Source organism: Pelophylax lessonae (assembly GCF_965119305.1).
Source record: "Pelophylax lessonae genome assembly, chromosome: 2".
Classification (NCBI taxonomy): Eukaryota; Metazoa; Chordata; class Amphibia; order Anura; family Ranidae; genus Pelophylax; species Pelophylax lessonae.
In genome coordinates, this window is record NC_138769.1 from 658,976,018 (window position 1) to 658,997,626 (window position 21,609).

The 21,609-nt window shown below is 41.2% G+C and overlaps 1 protein-coding gene across 1 annotated transcript; it reads right to left on the minus strand.

Moving 5' to 3' along the window:
* Positions 1-2,809: 2,809 nt before the first annotated feature.
* ARL11 (ARF like GTPase 11) lies at positions 2,810-19,440 on the minus strand. The gene is made up of 2 exons (XM_082245392.1): positions 19,318-19,440; positions 2,810-3,514 (listed from the first exon to the last, which is right to left on the minus strand). Exon 2 carries the CDS (start codon positions 3,503-3,505, stop codon positions 2,963-2,965), a length of 543 nt encoding a protein of 180 aa, XP_082101518.1. The 5' UTR covers positions 3,506-3,514; positions 19,318-19,440; the 3' UTR covers positions 2,810-2,962.
* Between the last annotated feature and the right edge of the window lie 2,169 nt (positions 19,441-21,609).

Genomic DNA, 21,609 nt, shown 5'->3' on the forward strand with positions numbered 1-21,609 from the left:
TTTTTTCCCACAAACAGAGCTTTCTTTTGGTGGTATTTGATCACCTGTGCGATTTTTTGATTATGTGCTATAAACAAAAAAATAGCGTCAATTTTGCAAAAATAACAACATTTTTCACATTTTTTTATATGAAATTCCCCCCCAAAAAAATGTAAAAATCTACATTTTTTAACATTTTAGGCCAATTTGTTTTCTGCTACCAATGTTTGGTAAAAAAAAAAAAAAAAAATCGCAAAAAGCGTATTTTGATTGGTTTGCGCAAAAGTTATTGCGTTTACTAACTAAGGGAAAGATTTTTGTCATTTTTGTTGATTTTTTTTTAACGAGTAATGGCGGCGATCTGCGTTTTTTTTTGCGGGACTGCGACATTGCGGCGGACAGATCGGACCCTTGACTGACATTTTTGACACTTTTGGGGTTACCAGTGACATTACTACAGTAATCAGTGCTATACATATGCACTGTTACTGTAAAAATGACACTGGCAGGTAAGGGGTTAACTTTATTTGAGAAGGAGGGGTTAAGTGTGTCCCTAGGGAAGTGCTTCTAACTGTGATTGGATGTGGCTTGTGGTGTAAGAACAGAGATATATGATTCTGCATAGCAGGACCGTATGATCTCTATTCTTACACAGGGGAGAATGACAGGCGGCTTTGTTTACATTAGCCACCTGCCTTTCTCTGGCTGTAACAGACAATGGCGAGTGCCCGGCGGACATCAGGTCTGCCGGGCACACGCGCGGGGGGGGGTCCGTGAACGAGCGGGGGCGGGAGCGCGCCTCCAGCGGCGTGCGCTCGCTCCCTAGAGCCTCACAGGCTAGCGACGTAGTACTACGTCGCTTTGCCTGTGAGCGGCTGACTGCCGCAGTAAATATACTGTGGGCGGTCGGCAAGTGGTTAAATGGAGTTTTTACATGTGCTTGGAGTTCAGCTTTATTGAACCTTGCCAATCTTTTAGATCATGTGTAGGAACAAGAAATACTGTTGCCTGGTGCGCATATAGATATTTCCAGATGATCATAAATTATAAGGGAGTTTTGGCCACAGAGGACAGGGAAAAGGCGGTAGTGTTAAATAATTTCTTCTCTTCAGTCTTTACAAAAGAATTGGTGGGCTACACTAACCCAGCTTGTAAGGCCAAACTAAACAACACACCTCAGGAAGTACCGTCATGGCTAACAGAAGATAGACTTAGAACTAAACTAGACTTAGAACTAAACTAGAGAAACTTAACATAAATAAATCACCGGGACCGGATGGCTTGCACCCGAGGGTTCTTAAAGAGCTCAGCTAGGTGATTGCCAGACCATTATTCTTGATCTTTAAAGATTGTTTACAGACGGGTATGGTGCCAGCTGATTGGAAAAAAGCCAACGTGGTACCAATATTTAAAAAGTGGCCAAGATATATCCCGGGTAACTATAGGCCGGTCAGCCTAACATCAGTAGTCTGCAAGATTTTGGAGGGGATGTTAAGGGACCACATACAAGACTTTAGTAATGAAAACGGTATTATTAGTAGTAATCAGCATGGGTTCATGAAAAATCGTTCTTGCCAAACCAATCTATTAACCCTCTATGATGAAGTGAGTTGCCATCTAGATAAAGGAAGGCCTGTGGATGTGGTGCACCTGGACTTTGCAAAGGCCTTTGACACCGTTCCCCACAAACGCTTACTGTACAAACTAAGGAAGGTGGGTATGGACCATAAGGTGAATACCTGGATAGAGAACTGGCTCCAGGGGAGGTTGCAAAGGGTGGTGATTAATGGGGAGTACTCGGATTGGGCGGGTGTGGAAAGCGGGGTCCCCCAGGGTTCTGTCCTGGGGCCAATCCTGTTTAATTTATTCATAAATGATCTAGAGGAGGAGATATCGAGTAAAATCTCAGTATTTGCGGATAATACTAAACTAAGCATGCCAATATCTTCTGGGCAGGATGTGGAAACCTTACAAGCAGACCTGAACAAAATAATGGGGTGGGCAACTACATGGCAGATGAGGTTGAATGTTGAAAAATGTAAAGTAATGCACCTGGGTGCCAGAAACCAGAAAGCAAGCTACTCACTAGGGGGGGAACCTCTGGGTGAGTCTAGGATGGAAAAGGACCTGGGGGTACTGGTAGACAATAGGCTCGGCAGTGGCATGCAATGCCAAGCCGCTGCAAGCAAAACCAACAGAATACTGGGATGTATAAAAAAGGGGATTCACTCCAGAAATAAAGAGATTATTCTCCCGCTCTACAAGACTCTGGTCCGGCCACATCTGGAGTATGCTGTCCAGTTCTGGGCACCGGTCCTCAGGAAGGATATGCTGGAACTGGAGAAAGTCCAGAGAAGGGCAACAAAAATAATTAGGGGAATGGAGGACATCAGCTATGAGGAAAGACTACAAGCACTGAACTTATTCTCTCTGGAGAAGAGACGATTGAGGGGGGATATGATATCAATGTTCAAATACTGTACTGGCAACCCTAGCATATGGAAAAACCTATTCAGAGAAAGGGAATACAATAAGACACGTGGCCACTCACTAAAACTAGAGGAAAGGCGGTTTAACCTTAAAATACTCAGGGGGTTCTGGATGTGGAATTTGCTTCCGCAAACAGTCGTATCAGCAGGGAGCATCGATAGTTTAAAAAAACGATTAGATGGGCACCTTAAAGACCACAACATACAGGGGTATACAATGTACGGTTAACAGCAAACACATACACACATCATAGGTTGAACTGGATGGACTGGTGTCTTTTTTCAACCTCACTAACTATGTAACTATGTATATTGTTATCTAATAAATGACCAACATCTGTGCACAGGTGTATTTTCACTGTCTGATGAAATGTTAATGAATAATAACTTAATTTACAATAAATGGAACAGGCTAACATGTAAACAACAATTGAATAATTTGTCCTTTTATGAAAACCAATTTTTTAGGATCCTAAAACAGAATTCATAGGCACTTATGGGTCACGAGTTTTTTTTAAAAGATGTAAAACTGCATTAAATGCATCGATCAATCCTTCTCCAGTGTATGCACTACAGCCTTGTATTTGCCAGAGTCGATCATCATAATTTTCCAGTTTAAGCATATTCACAAGCTCTTCAGTGGACAGGGCATCTGGTACATCCTGTTTGTTGGCCATAACCACAAAAGGAATGCCAGCCATATTTTCATTGTTCAACACAGTCAGTAATTCCGCGGTGGCGTCTGGAATCCTGGCTTTGTCACTGCTGTCCACCACATAGATGAGAACATCCGTGTCCTCCAGGTACTCTTTCCAGTTGGGGCGCAGCTTGTCCTGACCTCCTACATCCCATACAGTGATAAAAACATTTTTAGCTACTTCCAGGGACTCCACATTGAACCCAACTGTTGGAAAGGTCTCTACTGTCTGATTTAGTTTAAGTTTATATAAAATAGTGGATTTTCCAGAAAAGTCAAGTCCCATCATCACCACCCGTGATTGTCTCTTGTGTACAGGCTTTGAATTCTGTGATCCCATGATGAAGTTCTAAAAGAAAATTATATATATATATATATTAATATATACATATTAGGTATCTACATAGCCTCTATGTACATGTATATTATGAAAAGAAAAGGAGTGATCCGAGATCACCTGGCACCATAGATACACTACAGATAAAAAGGAAAAATACAAACACGTGGGACTTTTAAGGTGCCATAAAATAAGACAACTACAGTATATATGTAGTAAAAAAAAAAAAAAAAAACCTCTTTATTGAAAAAGTATTAAAAAAAGGTGTCACCAATGATTTAAATACATCACCAATTTAGCATTAGCGCAGGCATATCCTATTACAGGTCTGTACCATCGTATACATCCATATCACATAAAGATCTGTTATACAAATAACGCAGAAAAAAATGGCTCAAGCCACATCTGCAGGATTTGCTATTGTGCAACCTGCAGCAGTGCATATGTTGCTTGATGTGGCACCACCACTGTGGACCTTGGTTGACCCCAGGTGGTGATGTCCTTTGAACACAAGGTGGTGCTGTGACTCCCCCCCCCCCCCCCTTCGCTCTCAGTAAGGCGGGCAGTGGTGGTGTGACAAGCCCCAGGAACTTGTGCATGCTCACTGGTATCCGATGATCTGTGCAACTACGACATTAAAGCATGCACTAATGCCGATTCTTGCCTGTGGCAGATTCTTAACGGAGTTCCGGCCACAAAATCGAGTTATAGACGATTTTGGGCCATCCGCTTCCTATTTGTCAGCTGAAAAAGAAATGGGAAGTTACGATTTTTTTTTTTTTACTTACCTTGTAATTGCAGAAAAAAAATACTCGCCTTTCTTCCCCACTTCCTCCCTCGGCCACGCTGCCCGCGCCCTCACTTCCTCTTTGCAATGATTCCTGGGAGCTGAACGTCATCGCTCCCAGGAATCAATGCGCCTGCACCGGCCCCGACGTCAGTTCCGGTTCAGGCGCATCATATCTTGCTAAACAGCTTCTGGGCATGCCCAGAAGCTGTGCAGGGATGACGCTGCAGCCCCGGAAGTGACGGCGGGGCTGGCGCAGTGCATCATGGGACCGAAGAGGACGGAAGAGGACGCAGAAGAGGATCGCGCTGGCTTCAAGCTGCCCACACCTGAGATGGCAGCGCTGGAGAAGACATTTTAAAAGTGAGTATTTCTTCTAAAAGGTAATTGCGAACCAGGACAGATTAGAGGCTAGCCATTGTGGAATGCACTAGCCCTGACTGTCCCGGGGGTATGTTCATTGAAATTTTTTTTTTGTGGCCGGAACTCCGCTTTAAGGAGGGTGGCCACAATGCTTCTGTGTGCCATTATATGTAAATTCAGATAGGTATTTTTGCTCCACCTGACCAACTAAAAATGCAAAAACATTTTTCAACTGGAATTTTGCTAGCTTTGTCCCCAAATTCTGTTGTTTTTGACTTGTAAAAAAATATACACATTAGAAATATACAAAAACAATGACCTTCTCATAATAGTAGAGGAATTACACAATGTAATAAAATAGAATTTGCTATTTTGCTCATTCACGAAGAGAAAGATACCCCGTGAAATTATGCAGTAAAATAAATGTGGTTTTTATCTTGAAAATAGTCAGTTCAATGAAAAAAAATGTCATAACCATAAAAAAAAAAAAACTATCCCCCCCCCCCCCCCCCAAATAGAGCTTCATTTTAGTGGTATTTGATCACCACTGCATTTTTTTTTTGAGCTATAAAACAAAAAAAAGACTGACAATTTAAAAAAAAACAAAACAAAATGCATATATTAATTGGTTTGCGCAAAAGTTTAGCATCTGCAAACTATGGGGTGTATACTGGAAGTTTTATTAATTAATTCATTTTAACCGCTTCCGTCAGCCCCTCCTGCGTGAACTGACCTAATACTACGTCGTTCGCTCGCCTGGTGCTAGGGAGGGCGCGCGTGCCGCTGGCGGTGAGCTCCCGCCCCCACTAGCTAGCAGGGATGCCGATGCACGGGGCTGGTGGCACCGATTGCCGCCGGTAACACCCGCGATCACTTCCCGCTGAGAAAGAAGGACGGGCAGCTGTTGTAAACACAGCTGACCGTTCTTCTCTCTGGAATGATCACAGAGCGCCTGTGATCCTTCTATATAGGATCACAGGGCTCTATGGTCATTTCAAAAGCCCATCCCCCCCCACAGTTAGTAAACACTCCCCTAGGCTTACATTTAACCCTTTGATCACCCCTGGTGTTAACCCCTTCCCTGCCAATGTCATTATTACAGTAACAGTGCATATTTTTAGCAATGATTACTGTAGTAATGTCCATGTCCCCCCAAAAGTGTAAAAAATGTAATTTAGGGGTCTGATATGTCCGCCGTAATGTCGCAGTCCCGTTAAAAATCGGAGATCGCCGCTATTACTAGTAAAAAAAAAAAAAATATATATATATATATATATATATATATATATATATATATATATATATGTATATATATATATATATAAATGACATAAATCTTTCCCCTAGCTTGTAGACGCAATAACTTTTGCGCAAACCAATCAAAATACGCTTATTGGGATTTTTTTAACCAAAAATATTTAACAGAATACGAATTGGCCAAAAAGGATGAAAAAAAATGTTAAATGTTTTTTTGGGGGAATGTTATATAGCAGAATGTGAAACATATTGTTTTTTTTTTTTTTTTCAGAATTGTCGCTCTTTTTTTTGTTTATAGCGCAAAAATAAAAAAATCATACAGGTGATCAAATACCACCAAAAGAAAGCTCTGTTTGTGGGGAAAAAAGGACATCAATTATATTTAGGTACAGTGTCGCATGACTGCTTTGCAGGGACACAAAATCCATCACTTTTCCCCTGTCAGAATGGAGCTCTGCCTTGTTTACATAGGCAGAACTCCGTTCTGTGTCTCTCCTCATGGAACAGCGGGTGCCGGCAGACATCTATTGGCCAGCACCGGCTGATCGGCTTGTGCTGTGCAAAATCACAGCAAAGCCATGGCTCGCAAGCGTGCCCCCTAACCGGAAGTGTCAGATTACATATTAGGTACATGATCCAGTGCAAGAGAGCCACTCTGCCACCGTAACACTTAACACTTCCTTTAATCGAATTACCTCTTTTTATTCTTTAAGGGGCTTTCAGATTCTGATGAGCCCCCTGTTCGCAGACCCACACAACTATCGGGCTAGGGTAACATGGATGAGGCCCCTGTACTCTTCAACAAAAGGACAAGGTGCTTTGCTAGAGTGGTCCACCCTGTCAAGGTACAGCCCATGTTAAGGGCATGTGGTCTTATATAGTTTGTGGGTTGGGGCAAACACTTGCCTCTCTTTTTCTGGACAGCCTGGCTGCATGTTCGAATAAGGGTCTGGTATGTATTTTGGGGAAGCCACATAAAAACTGGGAAAAACCCATACCATTTTTATTTTTTTTTTTTTTGTGCAGACCAAATCTGAAGGAGGAGATCCCATGCGGTTTCTTTTTTTTTTTTTTTTTGCCTTTAAACTGTCAAAAAAATCTTGTAGCAAGTTAAAATTCACACCCTTTTGACATTGGTACATTGTTTACTTTAGTACAGACATTCCCTCATTATTATTTTGTACATTTGTCAAATACAGAGGGAATGGACTTCGCTAAAAACATCACGATCATTTCGTTTTTGCTTTATTTACAGATATTGCGGTATTTTTTCGCAAATTCATATTTTACTTTAATAATTTGGCTCTATTATCACATGCAATATTTCAAAGAAAACACAAATATTACATGCAATAACTACAGCAAGTTGACCGCTCTGGCTCATAGGTAACCTTCTTTCAGGTGACTTAAAACTACAAGGTGCAGTTGACAATGGGATTAATTTAACTAAAGCCAAATAGACTGCATTTTGCAAAGTGCAGGTGCACTCTGCAAGTGCAGTTCCTCCAGAGCTTAGTAAATGAGGTAAAGCTTCACTTTGCAAAGAACACAATCATGCACAAGGAAAAAAAAAACAGTGTTTTTGCCCTTAGTAAATCAATCCCAATGCCTTACTGTGAAACGCATTGTGCTTATATTTGCTTCAAGATGGTCTTCATTTGTTCATTGAAAGCTATGCCACATTAAGATACACCTGCATGTCAGGTTACATATGGTTCCAAGAAACCTAATTAAACATGCTAGTAAAATTTCAGTAAAATACGTACTATTGAATAATTGGTGTGGAAACCTTTTTTTCTTCTTTTTTTTTGGCTAAAACAGTGGATGGTTAAAATCTCTGTTAGTTTATTTATTTATTCATTTTTGCAGTATGTGTCCTGTTGGGGATATTTTCCAATTTTAGAAACACAACAGGAAAAAATCTCAACAAAGGGAGTGGAATTACCCACTTAGGCAGCTGTCCCCAGATCAGATACCCCCATTGCAAGATCCCTCACCTCTGCACTGGTGACATCTCTAAATGTTTGAAATTCTCATTACTTTCGGTCATTGTGATAAGGATAAATGGAAAAAGTGAATCTCCCAAACAGGGACACCTACAGCAATAGAAATTAGACAGAGGTTTGAAATCTTTCCTATTCTATCTAACAACAACAACAAAAAAACAGTTTTGGCTAAACTTACACTTTAAGGAACATCCTATTGTGCACCTCTCCAGTTGGTTATCACTTCCTCAAGTTCAATCTATCTAAAAGGGAGCTCATAATATTTCCTCCCCCATGTGCCCATTCCTATGGACTTCTCTGTCAAGATCAATGGCACAACTATTAATCCATCCCCACATGCCAGGGTGCTAGAGGTAATCCTGGACTCGGAACCCTCCTTTCCGTCCCACATCCAATCACTATCCAAATCTTGCCCCCTCAATCTCTGCAACATCTCTAGAATATACCCATTCTTAACCAATGACGCCACAAAGCTTCACATTCACTCCCTGGTTATCTCTTGGCTTGACTATTGCAACTTCCTCCTGAAAGGTTTACCTTTACATAGCCTATCCCCACTTCCGTCCATCATGAATTATGCTGCCAGACCCATCCACCTTACTAACCGCTCATTGTCCTCCACCCTTCTCTGCCGATCCCTCCATTGGCTACTGCTAACCCAAAAAAAAAAAAAAATGTAAAATACTAACAACAACTTAGAAAGTCATCCACAACTCTGAGACTAGATTAGTGATGTAGCTGGGGGCAAAATACCAACCAAATTATTCTCTTCGTACCTCCCAAATAGCTCCTGCTCTCTAGCTCCCTTGTCAACTTCTCTCATGCTTGCCCCTAAGGACTTCTTCTGAAGCACTCTCATTCTCTGGAACTCTCTACCCTAACTGTCTGACTATCTCCTGCTCTGACCACATTGCTACATTTTTTAAGGGTGAATTAGTCAACTTACAGGAAGGTCTACTTTTGTTGTATTCGTTGCTATATACATTTATAATGTGGAAGTTCCTATAGGTTAAAGTAGTGACCACAATGTACAGAGAGGTACCTTGACTGATGTGTGGCTTTCCCATAAATGTGAAAATGTACGCAACAAGGTACCTTACTTCTTTTGCTGGCTAACAGGGCTAAGTGCTGGGGAAATGTTGTATTTGGTACACAGTAAATAGTTAATTGTCCACCTCTCTGTACACTTTACCAGTTAGCTATACTGTAAATCTATTTTGAAAAAAAAAAAACATGTATCTTTTAGGGTGCTCTTAGCTTTATAAATGCTTGAAAACTCTTCTTCTTGCCAAGAGTCAACCTTATTGACAACGGACTTGGTCACCAACAGCTATAGCAGTCTTGACAAGTGCCAACTTGTGTGAGGTACAATAGAAAGGGTACTTAAATATCCTTATACATACAGCTCTCATTCCATAATATTGTCACTTCTGAACAAGCACCATATCAATGTATAGTATGAGTCAGGGCTGGTGTTTATTTGCCAGCTAGCAGATTATTTTACAATAAGGCACCCCTTAATTTCCTAGTTGGATGTGGAGAATGCTTTGATTCGGTCTGTCATTGTGCACTAACTTTAGTTAATACATATTTACATTATCATCGAGGAAATATTGCACTTTTCTCCATACCTCAGAGAACAAATTGTTGTAGGCACATTGTTGTAAAGGAATACTTCCCTTTTTTCTACAATTCAGGAACAACTGCTTCTCGATCACATGACATTTTAGGCAGGTAGAAAATCACTGGGTGCTATATAGCAGTCTAGTCTAGTTTACTTCTGCACAGTCTAATTATCATGCTTGAAACAGTCATATGACTTGCAAACATGAGGCACTGCATACCCACCATAAGATATTATGTAATAGTTCCTGGTTTCCCTCCTGATTTTAATAAGAGTCATTAATATAGTATTTGTCTATTTATTTGGCTCTGATGTTCAGTACATTACGTGACTATTTCTGAATAGAGAAAACGTTCAGCAGGCCTGGGTAAAAATGTAAAGAGTTAGTAAAAGAAAACCCATATTTTCCATTGATGGTAGATGATGGAGCATTAAACCAATCGACAACATATATCTTGTGAAGATAAATGTATGTTTGTGTTCCTGGGTCTGTACTCCTGCTGTGGCCATTATGATGGGTTTTCACTCACCCGGTCAGATTTTATATTGGTTTTAAATTAGGTAGAATGCAACAGGAGGCATTGGAAGACACAAGGACACCCAAAAGCAGGTGAAAGGGAGGAGTCAAAAAGTATGGCCGCGAGAGCTAACTTTGTGGGTATCCAGGACAGATAAGAAGGGGCTTACTCAATCCACTAGGCCAGGAGATCCCAAACTGTGGGTTGGGACCCACTGGTGGGTGGCGAGCTGCATTTTAATGGGTCGCGCTGAGCCGGAAATCACTGAGAGCGGGCCCGCTTAAATTGTGCTGTGCGGGCCCGTGCAAATTACAGAGAGCCAGAGCAATCAAATCGCAATGGAATCAGGACCCCGCCTACGCAGTTTACGGAGGCTGGTCTGCATTTCCCACGAGGAGGATACTTGCATCAGTGAGTACGTATGTGGGCTGTTATGTAGGTTGTAGGATATGTTCATGGGGTGCAGAGCCAGCTCCTCTGTCCTTTTGGCAGGAGCGGGGGTGGCTAGACTGGCGGCGGGATTCTCTCAGCTATAGCGGGCAGAGAGGGCAGCCTCTGTGTCATAGGAGGACCAGGTGGCCCGGCGGTGTCAAGAGTTCATGGCAGCTTCTATTTTTAATTTAACATCCCCCTCCCTTTAAAATATGCATTATTATTATTATTTGCATTTCTATAGCGCCAACAAATTCTGTAGCACTTTACAATATTCAATTACAAGCAAGTGGGTCACGAAAAATAACTGTATTCAGAAGTGGGTCTCGGCCCAAAAAAGTTTGGGAAGCCCTGCACTAGGCTATACCTATAACTACAATATCCCTTTTGGTTGGATTGACTTCTTAAATTGTAAAAGTAAACTTCTCCCTCTACTTGTGTATGCATGAAAAGGCAACAATTAATTTGTTTAAGGATAAATACACCTTTTTACATCTTTTTGCAGGTAAAAACAATATGAATTTATTTATTTTTACTAGGAGCCCATACATCATTGCACATGCTTCTGGTGACTGTCAATGTAGCTGTCTGTTGAATGACAGGAAGCATCAATGAACTACCTAGAATGCTCCCCAGCACCCTGGTAGCAATTTGAGAACTACAAGCCGTCAGCCACAAAGGCTGACAGTAGTTGTAGTTCTCCCATTTACAGAACTCAGTAAATGAATGGCACGGCCAGGTGGGCAGACCCCCGCATGGCCACAGTTTTCCTAAACTGGGACAGCGGATGGTGGGAGAAGATTACTAGACTGCTGTCACAACAGGGGCTGCTCATTTAGTAACATGTTTCACCCAGGATATGGGTGTAACATGTAATGAAGGCTTAAGTCAGGGGTCTTCAAACTACGGCCCTCCAGTTGTTCAGGAACTACAATTCCCATCATGCCTAGTCATGTCTGTGAATGTCAGTTTTACAAAGCCTCATGGGACGTGTAGTTCCGCAACAGCTGGAGGGCTGTAGTTTGAGGATCCCTGGCTTAAGTTATCCTTGTGTGGGGCATGCTGGGGTATTATTGCAGTGTCAAGACCTCTTAAAATCGGTGGTAAGCATGCTTTATGCAAAAAACATATTAACATTTATAAAGGCATCTAAATGCAAATTCTTAAATTGGAACTAAACTTAAATTGTAAAAAACTGAGAGGAGGCAGCTCTTTATTGCAGAAGAGACATGCTACATCTCTTTTACAATACCACACATGCCTGCTCGCAGTCTTATACTAAATGTACACAGAGCTGTACATGCGCAGCTCAGCATGTGCCAGTATGACTGAGTTCCTTGCCCATGCCCCAACCAATCAAGAGGCCAAAAACATGGCACCTGGAAGTAGCTGGTGAGAAGAGGATAGTGGTTGGTAAGAGATGTAACCACCGCATCACTGGGAGGTGGAGGGGAGTATTTCGGAAGTTTAGTTCTGCTTTAACCACTTGCCGACCGCCGCACGACTATCTACGTCGGCGGTCAGCCCCTCACAGGCAAAGTGACGTAGGGCTACGTCACTAGCTTGTGAGGGTCTAGGGAGGGAGCGAGCGCGCGCCGCCGGAGGCGCGCTCCCGCTCCCGCGTGGTCACGGACCCCCCCGCGCGTGTGACCGGCGGACCCGATGTCCGCCGGTCACTCTGCGATCGGCGGGGGAGAGGGAGAAAGTTAGGCGGCTTGTGTAAACAAGCTGCCTGTCATTCTCCCCTGTGTATGAAGGATGATCATACGGTTCTACTATGTAGAACCGTTGATAACTCTTCATACATCTGAAGCCACAGCCAATCACAGTAGAAAGCACGCCCCTAGGGACACACATAGCCCCTCCCTTTCAAAAAAGTTAACCCCTTCACTGCCAGTGTATTTTTACAGTAACAGTGCATATGTATAGCACTGATTACTGTAGAAATGTCACTGGTAACCCCAAAAGTGGCAAAAATGTCAGTCAAGGGTCCGATCTGTCCGCCGCAATGTCGCAGTACCGCAAAAAAAAAAAATCGCAGATCGCCGCCATTACGCGTTAAAAAAATAAAACAACAAAAATGACAAAAATCTTTCCCTTTGTTCGTAAACGCGATAACTTTTGCGCAAACCAATCAAAATACGCTTTTTGCGATTTTTTTTACCAAACATAGGTAGCATAAAACAAATTGGCCGAAAATGTTAAAAAATTTAGATTTTTACATTTTTTTGGGGGGGAATTTCATATAAAAAATGTGAAAAATATTGCTATTTTTGCAAAATTTACGCTCTTTTTTTGTTTATAGCGCGTGATCAAAAAATCGCACAGGTGATCAAATACCACCAAAAGAAAGCTCTGTTTGTGGGAAAAAAAGGACGCCAAATTCGTTTAGATACAGCGTCGCACGACCGCGCAATTGTCCGTTAAATTCACGCAGTGCCAAATCGCAAAATAGGCCCTGGTCAGTTAGGGGGTAAAATCTTCCGGGGCTTAAGTGGTTAAAAAATATAGGATTATTTGAACATTGGGAGACTCCAGCTTTGTCAAGAAAATAAATCTTGCCACGTCAGTTCTATTCATTGAATCAATCTTTTATTTGCAACATTTTTACCTGTTTTTGTTCTGTAGAGGTCATGATAAGCCATGGCAATGAAACTGATGAAAATCAGAACTGAGGCGGAGTGTAAGCATACTATAATTACAATGCCATAGTAAGAAACAAGAAAACTTCTCACCAAAGATCAAATCATGAGCACATTCACTCCAGGCAATTTATTTTTTTATTTTTTTATGCTTTTTGGATAGTGAGGATGAGAGATAAAATTTCTAATAAAGATGCTGCCGCACTTCCTGTCCTGTTTTTACTTTTCTGACTTTCATATGAACCTACAATGAACAATGTCCATATAATCCAATTACTATACAAGTTTTTATTACCTTATGGCTTCTTTCACGCGGAGCTGCTCTGCTCAGCAGGAGATTCGTGAGCAGATCCCCTGCTGAATCAAAGCTGAACACGTTTTGACATTCGTGTGTGTTCAGTGTATGTCCACATTTACACAGTGGACACGGCAAACTTGTGATGGCGGCTCTATGGGCTACCTCTGAACATGTCATGCTTAGATTCGGACCTTAATGGACTCGGAGGTTGGTGGGTGTAAATGGACAAAAGTCCCTTTACATCAGCATGCCCACATACCTGATCAGGTCATCCTGAAAAAAAATTGAGAGGCAGACCTGATTGGAAAGCCCATGTGAAAGAGCCCCACCTCTAATGTTAGCTTGCTACAGTGAAAAAATACATTTTCACATCCTATCCTACCATCAACTTTTGACCCTACTGATATGAAAAATGTAGATATTTTGACAGTTTTGTTGCACTTCTGTACCTATTTTATCATTGATACTGTATCTACTTTTGTAAATTTGGAATGTTTTCAGGAAATATTGAAGAGGCACCTTCTGCCGCCGCCACCAAAATACACACGGTGTCAACTGCTGTCAGAGCTCAGCAGGAGCAGTGGCATCATTCCTTCCATCATGACAGTGTTTTGGCCTAATGATTGGCTACTAGGCCCAGACACTGCATCATGGGAGGAAGTCATAAGCTGTTCCATGCCTAATAGTACTGGATATTTTGCAGTGGCAGCCACAGAAGGAGCAGCTGGAGAGTGCTGCAGAGGCAACTAAAAAGGTGGTCAGAGGTGGGGTTTACACTGTCATTTTGCCTTAAATGAGCATGGTAACTATGTCTCTTTAACCACTTGCCGTCTGCTCACTAGAGCTGTACTGCGGCAAAGTGGCTCTTGTAGGTCTGACGACGTAGTACTACGTCGGCAGACACTCCCCCTTCTAGGCGGCGCGCGCGCGCGCGCCGCCGGAGGCTCGCTCCCGTTGTATTCAGTCACAGCGGGAGTCGGGCCAGGGGAGTCGATTGCTGCTGCTCTTCCCCGATCGTCGGTGAATCGAGTGTGGAGATCCGCCCGCTTGTGTAAACACAAGCGGGCGGATCTCCTAAGTGACAGGCAGGGTCAGATTGCAGGGTTCAGCATAGCTGAACCCTCAATCTGTCCTTGTGTCACACAGTCACCTCCCCCCACACACGTCAGTAAGCACCAGGCATACATTAACCCCTCCCTCTCCAATAAAATTAACCCCTTCCCTGCCAGTGTCATTTTTACAGTAACAGTGCATATTTATAGCACTGATTACTGCAGTAATGTCACTGGTACCCCCAAAAGTGTCAAAAATGTCAGTCAGGGGTCCGATCTGTCCGCCGCAATGTTGCAGTCCCGCAAAAAAAAATAAAAAAAAAAAAATCGCAGATCGCCGCCATTACTCGTTAAAAAAAAAACACCAAAATTGACATAAATCTTTCCCTTAGTTAGTAAACGCAATAACTTTTGCGCGAACCAATTAAAATACGCTTATTGCGATTTTTTTTAACAAACATAGGTAGCAGAAAACAAATTGGCCAAAAATTTTAAAAAATTTTGATTTTTACATTTTTTTGGGGGGGAATTTCATATAAAAAAAATTTGAAAAATATTGTTATTTTTTCAAAATTTACGCTCTTTTTTTGTTTATAGCGCAAAAATTAAAAAATCGCACAGGTGATCAAATACCACCAAAGCTCTATTTGTGGGAAAAAAAGGACATCAATTTTATTTGGGTACGGCATCGCACGACCGCGCAATTGTCAGTTAAATTCGCACAGTGCCGAATCGCAAAAAGTGGCCCAGACGTAAGACAGCAAAATCCTCCGGTGGTAAAGTGGTTAAAAGGAAGCATGTAATCTCTTCAATAAAACGGTGATGAGGAAATGTACTAACAATGACAATATATTGGCTAATGCATTTACAAGACCAGCACTTGTCTTTTATGATTTAAAGAGGTTTAAAGCTTTATTAGTAACAGTTCTTACAAATTCCTGGTATTTGTCTCAGTTCTGAATCATATAGTAGTGTGGGATATAAATACACAATTAAAGCATTTTATTGCGTAAAGTTGTTAAGAACCCTCAAACATGAATATGTACAAGTTTCTGTGAAAGGATAAGATATTTAATGTATCTAAATGAGGAATAACAGGTTACAGGAAAGCTAACTTCCCGTCCAGCAATTCAATATAGTTTCTTAGCTGCCTGCCTTTACTTAACATAGTAGATAACACAGGGCATAAAACTATCCAAGAAAACAAAACCTGAAATCTCAATGTTGGTACATTTCTGGGGAGGTTTACTTGTAAAGTTTTAAATATTAAAAGTAGTTCTTGGGTATCTTTTCTCTTAGTGGTCCCAGACATGGAGTTCTGCTCTTATGAGAAACTTGTTCAAACAGAAAGGGTATGGATCCGACTCCATGTCTTTGTTAAGTCTGTATTTACAGTGGTTCAAATACTGAGTGCTGTTCATCTGGTTCTGCAACTGATTTTTGGCGGCTAATGTGGGCTGCTTTGACACATGAATATTGTAACCCTGTAATGTGTTGCCTGTTTGTGTGAAACTCCTTTATATACAGAATAAAAAAAAAAAAAATAGTTCCTTGATCTTTGCATTTATTTCACTTTAACCACTTAAGCCCCAGAAGATTTTACCCCCTTCCTGACCAGGGCCTATTTTGCGATTCGGCACTGCGTGACTTTAACGGACAATTGCGCGATCGTGCGACGCTGTACCTAAACGAATTAGACGTCCTTTTTTACCCACAAACAGAGCTTTCTTTTGGTGGTATTTGATCACCTGTGCGATTTTTACTTTTTGCGCTATAAACAAAAAAACAGCGTCAATTTTGCAAAAATAACAATATTTTTCACATTTTTTTTTTATATGAAATCCCCCCCCCCCCCCCCCAAAAAAAAGTAAAAATCAACATTTTTTAACATTTTGGGCCAATTTTTTTTTTTACCATATGTTTGGTAAAAAAAAAGATCGCAAAAAGCGTATTTTGATTGGTTTGCGCAAAAGTTTTTGCGTTTACTAACAAAGGGAAAGATTTTTGTCATTTTTGTTGTTTTTTTTTTAACGCGTAATGGCGGCGATCTGCGATTTTTTTTGCAGGACTGCGACATTGCCGCGGACAGATGGGACCCTTGACTGACATTTTTGACACTTTTGGAGTTATCAGTGACATTTCTACAGTAATCAGTGCTATACATATGCACGGTTACTGTAAAATTACACTGGCAGTGAAGGGGTTAACTTTCTTTTTAGAGGGAGGGGTTATGTGTATCCCTAGGGGCGTGATTCTAACTGTGATTGGCTGTGGCTTGAGGTGTAGGAACAGTGATCAACGGTCCTACATAGTAGAACCGTATGATCACTGTTTCTGTTTCTACACAGGGGAGAATGACAGGCGGCTTGTTTACATTAGCCGCCTGCCTTTCTCCCTCCGGTCCGCCGGTCACACGTGCGGGGGGGTCCGTGACCACGCAGGAGCGCGCCTCCGACGGCGCGCGCTCGCTCCCTAGACCCTCACAGGCTAGCGACGTATCCCTACGTCACTCTCCCTGTGAGGGGCCGGCAAGTGGTTAAAGGCTCAGTTTACCTTTCCAAAAAGATAGCCTATGCCAGTGATGGCGAACCTTGGCACCCCAGATGTTTTGGAACTACATTTCCCATGATGCTCAACTACATCGCAGAGTACATGAGCATCATGGGAAATGTAGTTCCAAAACATCTGGGGTGCCAAGCTTCGCCATCACTGGCCTATGCAGTCAAGAGGCCCCAGTAGGTATTACAAAAACTGTATAGCTTTTTAAAAAGTTCATTCTTTTTATGGTCATACCTGTAGATCATTTGGGACCCTCTGGAAGCCTGGCTGAAAAAAAAAAAAAGCAATCATCATGTCATGCCTTGTTGCTAGGACTCAGAATCCTTTGGTTTTCGCTCCTGTAATGTCGAGCGTATGTGTCCAATGTTTTTAATGTCCTTGTAACAAGGCAGGATGTGGGGATTGCGAACTGGGAGTTTTTCAGCTGGGCTTTCGGGGGCCCAAATGACCTACAGGTATCATAATAAAGTTAATGATCCTTTTGCAAAGCTGCATCGTTTTTTATTACCTACTGGAGCTCCTTGATTGCCTTGGGCTATTTTCTAGAAGAGGTGAACTTAACCTGTAAATTTTGCGGCTCTTCAAAGAGGACTGTATTTAAAATATATTTATCAAATCATAAAATCTTAAGCACATATTAACCAAACAGTCTATGGAGAGAAAAACCTGGACATTTGTCCAATTACAAGAAAGCAAATGTGATCATACTGAATATAGTAATTTTTTTTAAAATACATCCATTCAATTTGATATTTTAAGGAGTAACGCCACTTGAAAGAAAAAAGCAAACAAACAATCCCCTTGTGTGTTCTTCGTACATTGCTTGGATTTTAACAAAGTTTGTGTCAGATGTCTACTTATTTCTGCTCTGAAAGAATAGCTATTTCTTTGATTGTATCAATTTGCAGAGGTAATCTGAATGGGAGTGACTTTTTTTCATTATTAATTAGCTGATGTACTTGCAGTGCTCTAAGGAAAGTTGCAGTGTCAGCATTTCTTTAGATGTGATTAACCCTTTGGGAGTATCTCACCAAAAATTTAATTTTTGTTTCAGAGGATACTTAAAATCTGACTTTTTCTTAGTGCAGACAGAGAGCATTGGTATGCCAATCAGCCAATCATACAAGCAGAATATTACACCAACTGTGTATGCAATGCCCCCAAGTTGCCGTATTACACTTAATTTTACAGAAAATGACAGCACTGCAGATTAAAAAGGAAAGGTAATTTTTAATAACATTCTTTTACAACTTGTCTTGTGTAGCAATCGTATATGTCATTTTTTTTTATTTGCTATTTTTATTTCCCAAAAAAGTGAAGTTACCCTTTAACCTTCTTAGCGGTATTCCCGAGCGTGGCTCGGGGTTAAATTTCAGAGCCAAAAGCGGTAACCCCGAGCCACACTCGGGGTACTGCCAGAAGCATCACTGGATCCTGTAAGCAGGGTTACTTACCTTGTCACCGGGATCCAGCGATGTGTCCCGGCGGTGTCTAGCGGCGGTTCTTCCTCCCGATCCTCTCCGTGCCCCGGCTTCCGTCCCCTGCGACGTGACGTTCGCAGGGGGGGGTGGAACCGGCGGCAAATTCAAATGTAAAACACACTGATACAGTTCAAAATAAAAAAAAATCACATTAGTTTGCCCCCCAGTGCCCTTTCCTGCAGTGTTACTTTTTATGTATATTATATATATATATATATATATATATATATATATATATATATATATATATATATATACACACACACACACATATGTGTATATATATATATATACATACACATACATACATACACATATGTATATATATATATATATATATATATATATATATATAGATATACATATCTATATATATATATATATCTATATATATTATATATATATAGATATATATATATATATATATATATATATATATATAAAATGTATACAGTTGGTTTGGGCTGCTCATTCACAAGAATTACATGCAAAATAATGGTACCGCTTTCAGCACCTAAAATCCGAAAGAATCATACCGCCAGGGAGGTTAAATAAATGTATACTTACAATCTGAATGTATTATCTATACACGCAACCATTGGCTATTACAACTAAAAAAAGTACTTTGTACAATCAAGCTGTAATACTCAGACAACTTTAGTATGGATAGAAGATGATCATAGATAGAGCGTATTCCTGGTTTCTAATAGTCTACCTGTTAACAATATCATTAATCTCTAAATATTATAAATACAGTATAATCCATATTGAATTTATTACAGAGGAAGCATCTTACCTTTATTTCAGCCTCCAATGTCTTACTGGAAATGGTGAAACTTCATTTCCCTGCTCGGTATCCTAATCATACTACAAACTCTTAGCTGACAATGAGTGCATTGCCACAAAGCAGAAGTACAATAGCTGGAGAACACAGCAAAGAATGATTCCGGAACTGATGTCTCCTCCCTGTCCAATAAGATTTCCGCAATAGATTTACATTTGCATATTGTGTCAGTGCGTTAGATTTCCTAGATTCCTGTGTCATACTTCTCCAAACAGGTTTTTCACATGATGTTACAAAGAACAAGGAAAGTTAAACAGAATCAGGGTGATAGGTGAGTATAGGGTTGCTGTTTGTAATTCACTGTAACCAGGCAGCTGTAGTTAGGAGATTTCTCTGTTTGGCGGCGATTGTCACACATTTGACACAATTATTTGCAATAAATATAAGACATTTTTCTTGGCTTGTTACAAACTAGTAAATTGCATATTATTATAGGGTGTTACCTGGGGACTATTTTTAGCCATCTATTGATGAAAGTTATGGTTAATTGGAGACATACTGTATATGTTTAGTGTAGGTTTCCTTATGTTTATCCCTAAAAAAAATCGAAATTGTTCATTTTTTTATCATCAGGTAAATATGAAGTATTGAATGTGTACAAGATTCAGCTATTCTGAGTCATTTGGGTTATATCTAAAAGGAGGATTTGGCCATTGGCAAATAAAAACAGTGGGCAGCCAATTACATCCCCTTACCACTCCCAGCATGCTTAAATTTTGTAGAAAACCAGTACTAGGTGAATTTGAAGGAACCAGACCACACTCCACAAAATTGCCACTGGTAAGGTTATTGTGCATACCTGGTTACAAACCAGGTATACACAAAAAATGTACCAGTGGGACTTCCATGGAGTGCGGTCTTGTTCCTTCAATTTTGCTATATATATTGAGCTAGACAAGCTTTTGTGACCTACACCCATGGCAATGGACTTCCCTAGAGGCTGTTTTAGGAATTTGGAGCAGTGCCGTTTTTTCTTTGCCATTTCACAGTACTAAGCAGAGATCACAAATACAGAACTGTGTCCCTTGATGAACTCCAAGAAACAGATTTTAGGATTAGTACAAAAATCCTTTTTTTCTTTTGTGTTCATTAAGGGACACAGGATTCAGTTATTCATATACAACTTATATGTCCAAAAGCATTCCAACTGTCACGTACCTGGTTGGAAGCAGACTTGACGAGAGGGCTTCCCTTGCATTGGAAACTGACTTGCCGAGCACCCTTGAAGGTGAGAACAGTGAGTGCAAGGCCCAAAGAAACATGGGTGCCTTTTAGTTAGCTCTGAAAGTTGTCAGCTGGTCTGTTAGGACTGATAGCAGGACCTCTGTTGCTCTTTGAGATGCAGCGGGACTAGCAAGATGGCACCCAAGGTGGTGGCATAGTCACACTGGCAGGACCAGATAAAAGAAGCGTAGTCAGGATGGAAGCCGAGGTCATACACATAAAGGCAAGCCAGAGAGTGGGCAGGAGTGTGGTTAGGAACAAGGTCATACTCAGGAATTCATGGGAGCAGGCATAAGAGTAGTCAGGTGACAGGCCAGGGTCATGTACAGTACAGTTGGGGAGAAGAGTCCTTAGCACAAGCCGGGGTCAAACCAGGAATAAGGCAGCAGGAGACAAGCCAGGTCAGTAACAGGAGGTCCAAGGAATACAGGATACACATTAGCAAGGAGTACTGGTAGCTGAAGATCCTTCAGCATACTAAGTGTAGCTGCTGCCCTTATATAGGGCATTTGGTGCCAGTACCAGCAGCATGCATGAACATGAGCCAGTGCGCACACCTACGCTGATGTGCATGTCTATGTGCCAATGCGCGCATTTTTGTGCAAACGAGCATGGCTGTGTTTAGTATTGACAACTGTGCATGGTCTTTTTCTCGGCACATGCTCAATTGTACTCCAAATGGCACCCTGACATAAATTGAGGAGAAGCCAACAGTAACAAAACTCTAACAGGCCCACATATAACATATAAAAAGAAAATAGAACTGGGAGGAGCCTGCAGCTCAAAGAGCTGCCTGGAGGACCTTATGCCCAAAGCTGGCAACAGATGATGCCTAAACTTCTACCTCAAAAACGTGTGAACAGAAGACCAGGTGGCAGCCTTGAAAATCTGGGTTATAGATACCTTATGCTAGGAACATAGAGCTAATCAAGTGTCCCCATGGGACTTGTCACCCCTACAACTATCCCTTCTTTTCTTTCCTGTATTGTTCTTCTATGGTTCATAGCTTTAATTGAATTA